The sequence below is a fragment of the Mytilus galloprovincialis genome, chromosome 14 (assembly GCF_965363235.1).
Source record: "Mytilus galloprovincialis chromosome 14, xbMytGall1.hap1.1, whole genome shotgun sequence".
NCBI lineage: Eukaryota > Metazoa > Mollusca > Bivalvia > Mytilida > Mytilidae > Mytilus > Mytilus galloprovincialis.
Window position 1 is genome coordinate 33,710,340 of NC_134851.1, and position 16,307 is coordinate 33,726,646.

At 32.4% G+C, this 16,307-nt stretch overlaps 1 protein-coding gene across 1 annotated transcript in view; it reads right to left on the bottom strand.

Moving 5' to 3' along the window:
• Positions 1-13,560, bottom strand: part of LOC143059444 (uncharacterized) — a 38,575-nt gene extending 25,015 nt beyond the window's left edge. Inside the window, exons 1-4 of the mRNA XM_076232942.1 lie at positions 13,524-13,560; positions 12,798-12,893; positions 11,011-11,313; positions 3,562-3,680 (exon numbers count right to left, since the gene is read on the bottom strand). Coding sequence (XP_076089057.1) covers positions 3,562-3,680; positions 11,011-11,313; positions 12,798-12,893; positions 13,524-13,560 — 555 coding nt within the window. The remainder of the gene's footprint in view (positions 1-3,561; positions 3,681-11,010; positions 11,314-12,797; positions 12,894-13,523) is intronic.
• Between the last annotated feature and the right edge of the window lie 2,747 nt (positions 13,561-16,307).

Sequence of the window (16,307 nt, forward strand, 5' to 3'; positions counted from 1 at the left end):
AAGTTTGGCTGAAATTGATACAGCAGTTTCAAAGGAGAAGATTTTTTAAAGTAAGTCAACATGATGAACAAATTGTGAAAAAAGTCTTTAAAGGGCAATAACTCCTTAAGGGGTCAATTGACAATTTTGGTCAAATTGACTTAATTGAAGATCTTACTTTGCTGAACATTATTGCTGTTTACAGTTTATTTCTATCTATAATAATATTCAAGATAATAAACAAAAACAGCAAAATTTCCTTAAAATTATCAATTCAGGGGCAGCAACCCAACAACAGGTTGTCTGATTCATCTGAAAATTTCAGGGCAGATAGAAATTGACCTGATAAACAATATTACCCACGTCAGATTTGCTCTAAATGCTTTGGTTTTTGAGTTATAAGCCAAAAACTGCATTTGACCCCTATGTTCTATTTTTAGCAATGGCGACCATGTTTGTTGATAGATCATAACTTCGGATACAATTTACAAACTAGATACCCGAAGGAACATTCAGTTAAAGTTTGGAAGTATTTGGCCCAGTAGTTTCAGAGGAGAAGATTTTTGTAAAAGATTACTAAGATTTACTAAAAATGGTTAAAAATTGACTATAAAGGGCAATAACTCCTAAAGGGGTCAACTGACCATTTCTGTCATGTTGACTTATTTGTAAATCTTACTTTGCTGAACATTATTCCTGTTTACAATTTATCTCTATCTATAATAATATTCAAGATAATAACCAAAAACAGCAAAATTTCCTTAAAATTACCAATTCAGGGGCAGCAACCCAACAACAGGTTGTCTGATTCATCTGAAAATTTCAGGGCAGATAGATCTTGACCTGATAAACAATTTTACCCCTGTCAGATTTGCTCTAAATGCTTTGGTTTTTGAGTTATAAGCCAAAAACTGCATTTGACCCCTATGTTCTATTTTTAGCAATGGCGACCATGTTTGTTGATAGATCATAACTTCGGATACAATTTACAAACTAGATACCCTAAGGAACATTAAATTAAAGTTTGGAAGTATTTGGCCCAGTAGTTTCAGAGGAGAAGATTTTTGTAAAAGATTACTAAGATTTACTAAAAATGGTTAAAAATTGACTATAAAGGGCAATAACTCCTAAAGGGGTCAACTGACCATTTCCGTCATGTTGACTTATTTGTAAATCTTACTTTGCTGAACATTATTCCTGTTTACAGTTTATCTCTATCTATAATAATATTCAAGATAATAACCAAAAACAGCAAAATTTCCTTAAAATTACCAATTCAGGGGCAGCAACCCAACAACGGGTTGTCTGATTCATCTGAAAATTTCAGGGCAGATAGATCTTGACCTGATAAACAATATTACCCCATGTCAGATTTGCTCTAAATGCTTTGGTTTTTGAGTTATAAGCCAAAAACTGCATTTGACCCCTATGTTCTATTTTTAGCAATGGCGACCATGTTTGTTGATAGATCAAAACTTCGGATACAATTTATAAATTAGATACCCTAAGGAACATTCAGTTAAAGTTTGAAAGTATTTGGCCCAGTAGTTTCAGAGGAGAAGATTCTTGAAATAGTTTACGACGACGACAGACGACGGACGACGACGGACGCCAAGTGATGGCATAAGCTCACTTGTCCCTTCGGGACAGGTGAGCTAAAAATTTGAATAATGGTAATTAAGGTAGATAGGGTGTCTTCCTCCATCTTTGATTTGGAAATACAAGAAAACAAGGTCTAGATCTTTAATAGAATGTGCAAATCTTTAGAGTAGCAGGTAATTCATGTGTAAGAACATTCATTTCAATATAGAAAATGACGTGTTTTATCATATTTATGGTTGTATTTTAAAAAAAAACAACTTTTGTTTGATTGAATTTTTTCCATCTTTGCCACATAAGGGGAGGCAACTCAAATGCAAGGGCATATAATTCAGATTAAGGTACTTTTACAATAGAATGTGTTTAAGAATTTACCTATTTTTAAATGTAGCAGGAAAACGGGTCTGGTGACCCCATTTTTTCTTTTTCTTAACTGAAAGCAGACTATTAAATTAAAAGCTATATCTTCTCATATGATTTCTCAAAATTCTATGGTGTAGTTTATGCTTTATTGCAGAAAATTGGGTTTTCCATGCATAATCTATACAAAATCTGTCAATTTTGAACACAGCGTAGCGTGAAAATAAGCCCTGTGACCCATTCTTTTTATTATTTTTTTGTTAAAAGCATGACAGTGTTCTCCCCAGGATTTTTGGATAGCGCTGTGGTAAGTGCGAAATTTTCAACAATTCTCAGTGAATTTGTCGCGGCGCGCTGTTTGTTTGTAATTGATTTGTTGTGTTTTTCTTATATTATGCTATTAATGTTTTCTATTTTTAGCCATGGCGGCCATCTTGGTTTGATGGCCGGGTCAACGGACACATTTTTCAAACTACTAACCCAAAAGATGATTGTGGCCAAGTTTGGATTAATTTGGCCAAGTAGTTTCAGAGAAGATTTTTTTAAAAGATTACTAAGATTTACGAAAAATGGTTAAAAATTGACTATAAAGGGCAATAACTCCTAAAGGGGTCAACTGACCATTTCAGTCACGTTGACTTATTTGTAAATCTTACTTTGCTGAACATTATTGCTGCGTACTGTTTATCTCTATCTATAATAATATTCAAGATAATAACCAAAAACAGCAAAATTTCCTTAAAATTACTAATTCAGGGGCAGCAACCCAACAACGGGTTATCCGATTCATCTGAAAATTTAAGGGCAGATAGATCTTCATCTGTTTAACAATTCTACCCCATGTCAGATTTGCTCTAAATGCTTTGGTTTTTGAGTTATAAGCCATTAACTGCATTTTACCCCCATGTTCTATTTTTAGCCATGGCGGCCATCTTGGATGGTTGGCCGGGTCACCAGACACATTTTTAAAACTAGATACCCCAATGATGATTGTGGCCAAGTTTGGTTTAATTTGGCCCAGTAGTTTCAGGAGAAGATTTTTGTAAAAGTTAACGACGAAGACGGACGCCAAGTGATGAGAAAAGCTCACTTGGCCTTTTAGGCCAGTTGAGCTAAAAAATAGATGTCAATGTTGAAATCTTTGTTTATTTTGATCTTCCAAAGTTACCATTTTGTAAAATTTATTAGGCTGGTCCCGCGGAGTTACTTAACATGCTTAATACAACGAAAATAATTCATTCAGAAATAGTAAGCAAGTCGATCACGTGATTCGAAGTGAAAAATAAGCGGGAAATTTGAAAAATTTTGAAAATTATAGTGACGCGCTTGCGTTGGATAGCGCTGCAGTCAGTGCAATAGAACAGCAGGAAATTGGGATTGCACTGAAAAGTGCACCGCAAAACGACCCCGGGAGAACACTGAGCATGATATAAACTACATTTTGGCAATTATTATTTATTTTACTTTCCTTATTGCAAATTCGTTGAAATTTATTCAAAGACTGAATACACGAACTCAATTGATTGTTTAAACATGTTAAATAGAGTCTTTTTATCACTTGTAAGCTTAAGATTAATAATGGAAAAGGGGAACACTCAAGCTACACCAATCAGTTTATTTTACCTGAAAAGAAACTGTACAATTAGGCCTTGGAAAAACTTTTTTCAAGTGTAGTTTTACACTGAAACTGCCATTCATTGTGTAATTGTAATCAAGTTCTGTTGTGTTCTCAGTGGGTGGATCTGCAAAATAAGTTTCAACAAGTGAATATTTTTAGCAAATCAATACACAAAAAAAATGCAAAAAAACAATTGCAACCAATATGATTTTTCAAAACTTGAAAAATTCCTTCCCTTCATGGCTATAGTTCATGGCTATAGTTTGTATTGATCATGTTGATTATAAGTATTTACAAATGATTTAGATGTCATGGTCAAAACTTGAGAGAAAAAAAATGTCAATCTAAACAATAAATATATTAGAATACTAGAACACACCAGTGATATTGTGGGTCTGTGACTGAATTTTAGTATAACTATATGTGTAAGCCTTATTTTAGCCTGGATTTTTAGTATTGGTATTGTCATCAGATAAAGTCATGCTGATTATAAGATGCACAGTTTTCTCTGCTTTCAAAATCTTTCTGTTTGAACCCGTCGAATTCATTTTAAGGGGAATATAATAATAATTTGCAAAAATTTGGCCACAATATACATTGTACATGTACATGATATGTGAATCCTGTACAGAAAGGCAATTCTTTTGTCAAACTTATGTGCATGTACATGTACTTTTAAAACAGGAGTAAGTAAAGTATTATATTGTATATCAGTAAACGAACATAATACATTAATCATGTTAATGATCGCTATTTTACAAAATTTTCCTTTGATCTTACTTAGCTTACTGACTGATGATTTCCTTCCTCAGCACAATGGAGTGATAAGAAAAATTAAGAAACTATGGCACACCGGCCACTGTCAATGTAAACATCAAGGTTAACATACTCAGTCAAAATAGCCATAAACAGATTATCATTTGTCAACTTGATTGCTTTTCTCACTTTCTCTGTACCAGATCAAGTGAGAAAATTAATCTCAGTGAAATATCCAACGATAATCAAAATGATCTATAATTATAACTATGATATGTACCTTTTTCTTTCACATTAATCAAAATGATCAATAATTTGAATAAACATGATTTGTTTCTCCTTTTGCTTTCATTCCATTTTTCATTGATTATACCCTTGAAATCCCTATTCATGCTAATGTTTTCTTGGGTTTGTGCATATGTATATATATATATACATGGTCATGTGGTCTAGCGGGACGGCTGCAGTGCAGGCGATTTGGTGTCACGATATCACAGTAGCATGGGTTCGAATCCCGGCGAGGGAAGAACCAAAAATTTGCGAAAGCAAATTTACAGATCTAACATTGTTGGGTTGATGTTTAGACGAGTTGTATATACATTATGTACACAGCCATTTATCACCATCATTGATGGCGATCCGATGGATACATCTGTTGTAGAGTTGTCACTAACTTAGACGTACTTGTAAATATAATTATTTACTGTGACTGTATATTACATTAATTTGTAGGATCCTTTACTATAGATAATTTAGCTGATCTGTAACAATAACATCTTCATGCCTTATATATCATGTACTGTAGTACGCCGCTAGATTAAAACTGACGAGTAAAGGTAACACACGGCCAGCGAAAGCTCTTTTTATGAGAGCCCAGGTGGTCATGTGGTCTAGCGGGACGGCTGCAGTGCAGGCGATTTGGTGTCACGATATCACAGTAGCATGGGTTCGAATCCCGGCGAGGGAAGAACCAAAAATTTGCGAAAGCAAATTTACAGATCTAACATTGTAACCCAATAATGTTAGATTTGCAAATGTTTTGTTCTTCCCTCGCCGGGATTCGAACCCATGCTACTGAGATATCGTGACACCAAATCGCCTGCACTGTAGCCGTCCTGCTAGACCACACAACCACCTGGACTTCATAAAAATAAAGCTCTCAGTGGCCAGGTGTTTCCTTTCCACTTCAGTTTTAATCTAGCGTTGTACTAGAGTACATGATATATGGACCATAATTTGGTATTCAGCCTTTGGTTTCTTTTTGTATCCTTTTTTGTCAGTTCTAAAAGTTTAACTTTTAGTTTTTGGGTCGTGTTGGTGTTAGAATAGTATTATTGGATAAGTGGGTTTTTCAAGAAAAAAAATAATACATTTTGATTCACCGTTTACCTGACAGGAAACCAAACAGGAAACCAATCTTTTTTTCTTTATTTTGCACAATATATTTCAAAAGACATGAATGCGCACCATTACTGGTGTTACTTGCTTCATGTTAATATTTAAAATCTATTTTCAATGTTAAATTAAAGGTTTTTTTTAAACCCGACAGGAAACCATAAGAAACCGAAAGCATTTTTTTAGTTTTATTTTATTGCAAAATCTGCTTAAAATAATCTGAACAGTATACTTTTTCTTGAAATCCATCTTAAATGTAACAGTATTTTAAAACTCCTAAATATGTGCTTGTTTTGAAAACACTTAGTACAATTTATTCAGAAATTTCCATATTTTCTTTATTGATACAGGATACTATAATCTTTGTATCCAGGCCTCGACAATAACGCTTGTCCGATACCAGAGGGAAAAAAGGTCGGACAAGTAAAAGCTGGATCAAGCTTGTCCGTCGGGACAAGTACAATTATTCTGCAGAAAATAAATTTAATCCAACTTTGATGAACAAAGTAATTTATTATAAACAAAAACAGGAAAACAAATATTAATTTGACATGTTTCTGTATTCTGTTTATTCAAATGCAAAACCTTTTTCTTCAACATGTTTACTTGCAATCGATATTTTTTAACTGGTTCTTTGTCAGGTACTTTTTAACAGGTAAAAGGTATACTATTCTCAGAAAACAGTCTTACTGATCGGAATCAATGATGCACTTTGTAGATAAGGTAACTTTACAGGACAGTTGTGGAAAGATTCAGCTCCAATTGTTTAAGAGACAGTTTGGCACCGTAGGAGACATATTTAGTAGACATGATTGATAGACAGTTTGACAAGGCAGGAGACATTTCGGGACCAAGACAAATCAGTACCTCATTTTGCTACCTTATTCTGTTCCTTATAATAAATACCGTACCGGTAATTTTTTCACAAAAATAATTTTTTTTATTTACCATAAAATTCACAAAATCATATTTTATCATAAGTAGAAACAAGAGGCTCTCAAGAGCCTGAATCGCTCACCTGAATTTTTTTGGTTTAATCTCTCATCAATGATTATTTTGGCTTTTCAATTTATTTAAATGTTCTTTGAATCGTCCTATTTTCTTCAAAAGCAAAAAAAAATCATTTTCTCCTATGTTCTATTTTAGCCATAGGAGCTATGTTTCTTGACATACAAGGAAATGAAATATAAAATTTATACTAGATACTCTGAAACTCTGAAACTCATTTAGCCTAAGTTTGGCTGAAATTGATACAGCAGTTTCATAAGAGAAGATTTTTTAAAGTAAGTCAACATTTTGAACAAATTGTGAAAAAAGTCTTTAAAGGGCAATAACTCCTAAAGAGGTCAATTGACAATTTTGGTCAAATTGACTTATTTGTAGATCTTACTTTGCTGATCATATTTGCTGTTTACAGTTTATCTTTATCTATAATAATATTCAAGATAATGACCAAAAACTGCAAAATTTCCTTAAAATTACCAATTAAGTGGCAGCAACCCAACAATTGGATGTTTGATTCATCTGAAAATTTCAGGGCTGATAGATATTGACCTAATGAACATTTTTACTCCATGTCAGATTTGCTCTTAATGCTTTCGTTTTTGAGATATAAGCCAAAAACTGCATTTGACCCCTATGTTCTATTTTAAGTAACGGCAGCCATGTTTTTTGACGGATCAAAAATCAAAGCACACACTTTGTGCAGGATAATCTAAGGAACAACCATGCTAAGTTTTAACCAAATCCATTCAGTAGTTTCAGAGGAGAAGATTTTTTAAAGTTAGCAAATATGATGAACAAATTGTGAAAAATTGTCATTAAAGGACAATAACCCCTTAAGGGGTCAATTGACAATTTTGGTCATATTAACTTATTTGTAGATCTTACTTTGCTGATCTTTTTTGCTGTTTACAGTTTATCTTTATCTATAATAATATTCAAGATAATGACCAAAAACTGCAAAATTTCCTTAAAATTACCAATTAAGTGGCAGCAACCCAACAATGGTTTGTTTGATTCATCTGAAAATTTCAGGGCTGATAGATCTTGACCTAATGAACATTTTTACCCCATGTCAGATTTGCTCTAAATGCTTTCGTTTTTGAGATATAAGCCAAAAACTGCATTTGACCCCTATGTTCTATTTTAAGTAACGGCGGCCATGTTTTTTGACGGATCAAAAATCGAAGCGCACATTTTGTGCAGGATATACTAAGGAACAATCATGTTAAGTTTCATTCAAATCCATTCAGTAGTTTCAGAGGAGAAGATGTTTGAAAAATTGTTAACGACGACAGACGACGACGACGACGACGACGACGGACGCCAAGTGATGAGAAAAGCTCACATGGCCTTTTAGGCCAGGTGAGCTAAAAAACATTACTTGCAATATGGTGACCTATAGTTGTTAATTTCTGTGTCATTTGGTCTTTTGCAGAGAGTTGACTCATTGGCAATCAGACCTTATGATGGCTTATCTTCTTTTTATTGATTGCATTTGAATAAACTTTTTTTTTTAACTTAAAAAAAAAAAAAACAGAATACAAAAAAAATAATAGACCCCCAATGAGTGTACAGGCCTATCAGATGGTGCCTCATGATTAGAGACTGATGAGACTAGCATTGATGGAAACTAGAACCTAATTCCTGTGATATGACTAGTTTCGCAGTTGTACTTGACTCATATTTTTGAAAAGTATTTTTTTTAAAATACATCAAATTCTGTTATATTGTTTAAATTCGTTTTGTTCCTTTAATCAACTAAAAATGTAAAAAAAGGTTATTTTTAATAGAAAATTTTTGGACAAGTAACAACATGAACAATTTCATTCGGACAAGTAAATTTTGGTATGTGCTTGTCCTACAGGACAAGTTGAAAAAAAAAGTTATTGTAGAGGCCTGGTATCTTGATGTTTTAGCCAAAAACATGTATCTATATTTGGTTTTGAAATTCCAGTTATATACAATTTATTCCAAATCATTGGCAATGTCAAAATCCCATAAATCCTGTCAAGTAAAAAACTTTGAACTTGGAATTTAAATCTTTAAAATAGGCACCATGTGATATTTGTGACCTGTACACCATCTACATGGTTTCCACATTTTAACCTACTTTAGTGGGCTAAAATCAATAAAGTACTTCCCTTCAAGTCATGCATGGTAACAGTTTACTTCTCCTTTGACAAGTTTATTGCATTTCTGAAGTGTTTGCAGAACATGTTAAAAAAAAAAAAATTTAAATTGAGACAAAGATACCAACTTTGTACATTCCAAGAGTAACGGTATATTAACATGTATTTTTTATTAAATTATCTTTATTCACCTAAATTGGCTAAAATATTCAGTAATAATTACTGCTGAAGCAAAATCAATTCAACGAGGATCGGCACAATGATAAGAGACGTTATGTCGATTGAATTTTCCAAGGACCCTTTACATCGTTATCTGGAAACGAAGTGTGTTATAACGTCCCGTAAAATCTGAAATCGATTTTGTCAAGTCATTGGGCATTTATTTTCACTCAAGATCGTATGTAACATTATGCACATAGGAAAAATAATAGACCCCCGGCGCGATCTCTTTGAAATTAGTATTTTCCTTTTTTAAACAATATGAAACAAGTCTACAAAATATGCTTGCTAACATCCCGTTGGAAACAAAAACAATGTTTAGACCTAGTATTTCATATATCTGGCCGTAAGCGTGTGATCACATGTCAGTCACATGTTTCACATATGACCAGAAATGATTAGAACTTAATGACAAAAACAATTTAAAAAAAAAAAAGGAAATAACTGGACTTCTCTTTCTTGTGAAATGTAACGCATAACGATAACGTCATTTTCTAACTTAATTATTACTAAGAACAAAACAAGAATGTAAATCATCTCTGATTTACTTGTTTGAACATCTTCCAAGAGTTCATATTTGCATATTGTTGAAAATATTCTATTACAACAAAGCAGATTACACCATCTAAAATTTGTGTTACGAAATTGGAAACCATAGTAACGCTAGTGTTCTTACACCTGCTACAGAAATACTTATAGTTCTCGGCATTTTCTTCTGACTATTCTTATTGGTCGATGTTCTTTATTAATTGAAACCAAAAGTAACGATTTTGCAGGCGACGATAATCTTTAAATTTGCCATGCAGAGTTACACACTTACATGACTTAGGAAGCGAAAATAATGCTAAGAAACGACACAGAAAAGCGGCCGGATAATCTGAAACATTTGTTTATTTCAAATTCTATCTAGGGGAGAGTAGAAAGCACCTTTATTTTAATAGAAATAATAGCATTTGATTGGGGAGCAAGAACTTCTCTCACCAAAATACAATATTTTATCACTTTTCTATTGTTATAGGAAACGGTCCCAATACCAAATTATGGTCCATATAAGGCATGGAGATGTTATTTTTACAGATCAGATAAATTATCTATAGTAAAGGAACCTACAAATTAATGTAAGATACAGTCACAGAAAATAATTAAAGAACCTTAGTGAGCACGCTCACATACCCCACGTCCCCACATTGTCATTGGAGAAATTAAAATTGTATAAGAAAAAATATTGAATAATAATTTCCTGTCAATATACATAGCATGTCCTTATTATCTACAAAATTTCATGAAATTCTGTTGTGTGTTTTCAGAGGAGTTGAGATGACAAACTGTTGCAGAAGTACTTTGAAGCAAATAAGATCAAAGGGGCATAACTCCTAGAAAAAAAATTGAACCGTAATTTCCCGTCGATATGCACATCTACATAGTATGTCCTTATTATCTACAAAGTTTCATGAAATTCTGTTGTGTGGTTTGAGAGGAGTTGCGATGACAAACTGTTGCAGTAATACATTAAAGTAAATAAGTTCAAAGAAGCGTAACTCCTAGAAAAAAAATTGAATCGCAATTTCCCGTCGATATGCACAACTACATAGTATGTCCTTATTATCTGAAAAGATTTCGTGAAATTCTGTTGTGTGGTTTGAGAGGAGTTGCAATGACAAGAAACAGGACTGATGGATGGACGGACGGACTAACGGGTCAAAAACATTATACCCTCCGCAACTTCGTTGCATGGGATATAATTATATTTATGAGTACGTCTGAGCCAGTGACAACTCTACAACAGATTTATCCATCGGATCATATATATACATACCTGTATGTATATAACAAACTGATCCACGTCTAAATACATGTAGATTGAATGTTGATTGTTGCTACTTTTAGACATTATATATGTAGATAACCATACATATTTTTTTCATCAAATGAAAGGATACTTTTACTTACATTCAAAATTTTTTGTTGTTATTTCTAATTTTTTGGTACATGTTTGAAAAGAGTACAGGCACTGGTATTCACAGTTTAAATCATCCTCTGTTATATTGTAGATAAGTAGCTGAAACTTGTTTCTAATTAATAATTCCTTATACTTTAATGAATTTGTGGGTTTGCCATTGTAACAAACTAGACTTGAGTCTTTAAACCACTGTCTTGTCTCTCCAGTGTCAATTTCTTCTATTCCATGCACTGTACAGGTGAGGACAACAGTTTCTCCAATATGTATAATTCTAGTGTCTGTTTCCCATGTTACTATAAATAAATTAAAAAGTAGTATTTATAAGTACCTCATATCTTCAGCAAGAGGCTTCTAAGTCATAGGCACTCGTCTCATAATTTTTTCCCCCTATATACCTATATATAACATTGTATAACACAAGGTACAAGATGGATTGGCAATAAACGCGTCACGTCTTTTATATGTCTCGGTTTCCGATTGGTCAATTTTATTGGAAAGTCTAAATGATTCTTGGGAGTTATCTGAGCTGGTTTCATTTCATACGTAAAGTCAAGAGAGAGTCTGAATGACATTGACGTCATGGGAAAATTTGTAACTTATTATAGACATACCAAAAATAAAACATGTTAGATTTTTTTCACGGTATCTTATACAAATTTACTAACTGGTTGATAAGTACTATTCATCATGTTTATACAAAAACTAAGTTTTTTCTGAAACAATTTCCATAATTAATCATATACTGCGAGACATTTATTGCAAATTTTGTGTAGGTTGACGAAATAATTACGATTGACATACTTGAGTAGGATTGCTACGGATGATTCTGACAACAAAAGTAGGTGTGAAGGGGTCTGGAAATATTTGTTGTGAGCACTTGTCCCTGGGCAAGTAAAACTGTAAAGTTAACTTGTCCGGAAAAAAAGTTACTTGCCCTGATGGTTGCAATAAATATTGAAGTTTTTCATTGTAAGCTAATATATAAATCTTGGCACTGTTTTGCATCACAAACAAATGAAGTCATTTGTTTAATATGTTTAAAAATTTGGAAAGTAGGAAATGGGTTAACATCAATGGGACAGAAACCTTACAGCAAACCAAACAATGAATTGAATGAAATGACATACAAAGGAAGATTTTGCAGCAGTTTTTTAATATAAAGGAGTAAGTTCGGTACGGGCCATATTTGGCCCCAATTATAAAGTTCATAGTTATAAGACAACAAATGTTTTAAGTTGCTTTAAAGATATGTGAGAAAGTTTAACAGAGCTATTATTTACATCCAAAAAAGGTCAAGATAAGGGATATTGGTGAAATTTGACAAAATCAGCTGGATTTCAACCAAATTAAGGACCAGGAAACAGAGCGAAGGCGTCGACAAACCTAATTTTCAAATGAGACATGTGAAATGGCTTCACAAACATTATTTTAAAGGATATTTGTTGTCGACATATGCGCTCTATGTTTCCTGTCCAATAATCTATTGAAATTTACCCATTTTTATTGATTTTTTCGTGAAAAAATCAATATGAGTACAACTTGTGACGTCATAATAAAACTCAGATACGTAAAATTTTCAACAAAATGTCTCATTTCCTATCTTGTCACTGTATAAGCTATAATTTATTGTGATATTGGTCAATAAATCTGAATTTGAAATTTACGTTAAAAAGGGGGGCCATTTTAGGACCTTACCGAACATACTCCTTTAGTGGACAGTGAGTGAAGAAATTGAATCTAAATGAAACACTATTTATTTTTGGTGTTTCACTCCAACTGGCACACTTGTTTGTTTCTTGATAATTGTCTAGATGAGCCATTAAAGCATCCTTTTTATTTACCACTTTGACAACAAATAATGTTGACCTTTGATCTGTAAATAGGCAAAAAAGTAATTTATTTTCCAAATTTCCATACAAAGCCAGGGGCAATATATGTATATGATATGCATGATGTATTTAATAAATACTCTGTGTTCTTCTCAATTTGAATTTTAGGTTTTCTACTCGACTCGTAACTTTTTTTGTCCGCTTGCCCAGTGTTTTATTAAGTATTTATCAATCTGAATCTCGATACAAAATCTAAAGAAAAGATACTTCTGGTGATTAATGGATAAAACCTAAATAACGATCCCGGGTCAATGGACAAAGCCAATGCAATGTAATGAGATTCGGGTTCGCATACTTATTTTTACTTATTTTAGTAATAAATCTATTTCCGGTATTATGTAATATTTATTGTCATGAACATTGATGATTTTACTCCCTGAACATTGGTTTCTTTTACATAAATTAAACATCTTTATACGTTTTGGAATTAATCCTTTATTTTTGATGGATTTCAACTTTGTGTTGTTAAGTATTATTTTTAACTTGTCCATGGAACCTAGACAAAAATAACTACTTGTCCGGTTGTTCAAATGTACGAGTCGGGCGAGTCGGGCTTAGAATTTCCACACCCCTGGTGTGTTGCCCGTGTGCCTTAAAATTGCTCAGTCGCTCACCTGTTTTTTTGGGGTGTAAATCTTGCACTAAAGACATCTACAAAGGCCAGACAATTAATAAACTGTTTGTACAGAGATATGTCTCATGTATCATGTCATTTTTTTGTGTATAATTTGTTATTTTGATAATTCAACTGCTGAAATTTAAATGGCAATTCTTTAAGATGTAAGTTTATATGCAAATATCTAAAGTCAATGAACCATGACTGAATGTACAGGAAATTTCATGTGCCAATGCTAATATATACAACTGCTTAAACAAATGTTAACATATGGTTAAACCAAATAAATGTACTTAATGACTTTTCAAAAGTATGTTAGAAGTTTCAAATCCAAGGAATGAAAATGAATAGTGATTTAGAATGACATGAATGATTCATTATTACAAAAAATAAAAACAGTTTTGTTCCTGCCAAGGGAACTCATCATGTGGCTTTTGCATTAACTATAGCATTAATTGTAATTATTACATTTCATACTTGTTTCATTTTTGTCAGTCAGGGGTACTACTTGACATTGTACAAGTAATTTTTATTTACTTGAACAAGTAAATATACATATACTTATATAAGTAAATTATAATGTTTGTATAATCTCCCCTTACTTTTCTCAAAAATTTACTTCATGTACTTATAAAAGTAAAATACTTTTTACAATCCCATCAAAATTCTCTAGTTTGGAGATGTAAAATCATGCCTTTAATGATTTTTCTCAGGTTTGCTCATAACCTTTTATTAGAGTTCAATGTTTCATATCGATCATTAACTCAACAAAGAAACTGATTGTGCAAAGATCATTAACTCAACAAAGAAACTGATTGTGCAAAGATCATTAACTCAACAAAGAAACTGATTGTGCAAAGATCATTAACTCAACAAAGAAACTGATTGTGCAAAGATCTTAAGTATTTGGGCAAAGCCTTCAAAAATTGCTCCTTTGGCAGTCAGAGCTCAGACATAAACAAGTCGATTTTTGTTTTTGACTTAAAGAAGTCAAAACATGTATTTATCATAAAAATTTGTAAGGGTTCCACGGAACCCAGTGTCTCGCCTACTTTTGCTATTAATCGCAGACTCAACAAAAATGAGGAAAAACATCAATAAAAATTTCTCCTCTCGATACTGTCTTTTGATTGAAAGAAGCTTCCAAGTTTGGTAAAAAAATCCAGGATAGTTTATGAATCTAATAAATGTTTTATAAACTTTAACTGCAGACTGTATGTAATGTTAACTGGAAGAAAAACTAAGTCCATTTATAAGTAAAATACGGAAAAAGTGAATTTTTTTTTTACAAAATTTACTTCTGAATAATATCTTATGATCAGAAACAAGCTTTTGTCTAAGTTTGGTAGAAATCCAGGATAGTTTAAGAACATTATAAAAATTTTAAAAACTTAAACCACAGAGTGAATGTTTTGTTTCTGGCAAAAAAACTAAGTCCATTTATAAGTAAAATACAGAAAAGTGGAAATTTATTTTTACAAAATTTTCTTCTTGATACTATCTTATGATCATAAACAAGCTTCTGTCCAAGTTTGGTACAAATCAAGGATAGTTTATGAAAGTTATTAAAATTTAAAAACTTTAACCACAGAGTGAATGTAATGTTTCCACGCAGAAAAACTAAGTCCATTTATAAGTAAAATACGGAAAAGTGGAAATTTATTTTCACAAAATTTTCTTCTTGATACTATCTTATGATCATAAACAAGCTTCTGTCCAAGTTTGGTACAAATCAAGGATAGTTTATGAAAGTTATTAGAATTTTAAAAACTTTAACCACAGAGTGAATGTAATGTTTCCTCGCAGAAAAACTAAGTCCATTTATAAGTAAAATACGGAAAAAATGGAATTTTATTTTTACAAAATTTACTTCTGGATACTTTCTTATGATTATAAACAAGCTTCTGTCCAAGTTTGGTAGAAATTCAGTATAGTTTAAGAAAGTTATTAAAATTTCAAAAACTTTAACCACAGAGTGAATATTTGTGGACGGCGCCAACGACGACGGAATATAGGATCGCTTAGTCTCGCTTTTTCGACTAAAGTCGAAGGCTCGACAAAAATGTGTTTTCAATTTTAGACTTATCTAAGTCATAAAATGACAGACTTGTTTAGGTCTATTTATGTTGATGAAAAAACTTAATTTCACTTGGTGGCCAAACTACACAACCTATGACAGCAAAAACCTGTCTGAGAGTTCACAAAGACTTGAGCTATCTATATGAAATTGTCTTATTGAACATCCTTACTAAACACAGATGTTTTTCCTCATTAATTGTAGTTCCAGGTGGTTGCATTGTAAGGTTAATTAACATTATCTCTGATTTTATAGACTCATTCATATTTTTCTTTAGAAGACAAAGCATTGTCTTTCAATGCTGTCATTATTTGATTTAGATGCATGACCTCCTTATAAGTATGCGTGGGTCTTGAAGTTAACCAATATTGATCACTTATCGACTTGTAGGAGTCAATATTTGCAACTTTTTGATTCTGGTCAATTATTTCTTGCTTAACAGTATTTGACTTATTGAAGTCGTATTTTGTCTTGCATCAAAGGGAGACTAATCCTAAAACTTACAAATTTAGACCTCTATGAGTCAAAAGCAGATTCAGACTTATTTATGTTTGGGGCTTGTAAATGACCAGTATTCTGAAGATAACAGACAAATAAGATTTTCATTGTCCATGAAATTACACTTAAATGATAAGTTAAGACATCTGCAATGGGCAGACAAATTAATATTCTAATAGAGCAAAGAAATCCTAAGAATTGAAGAAA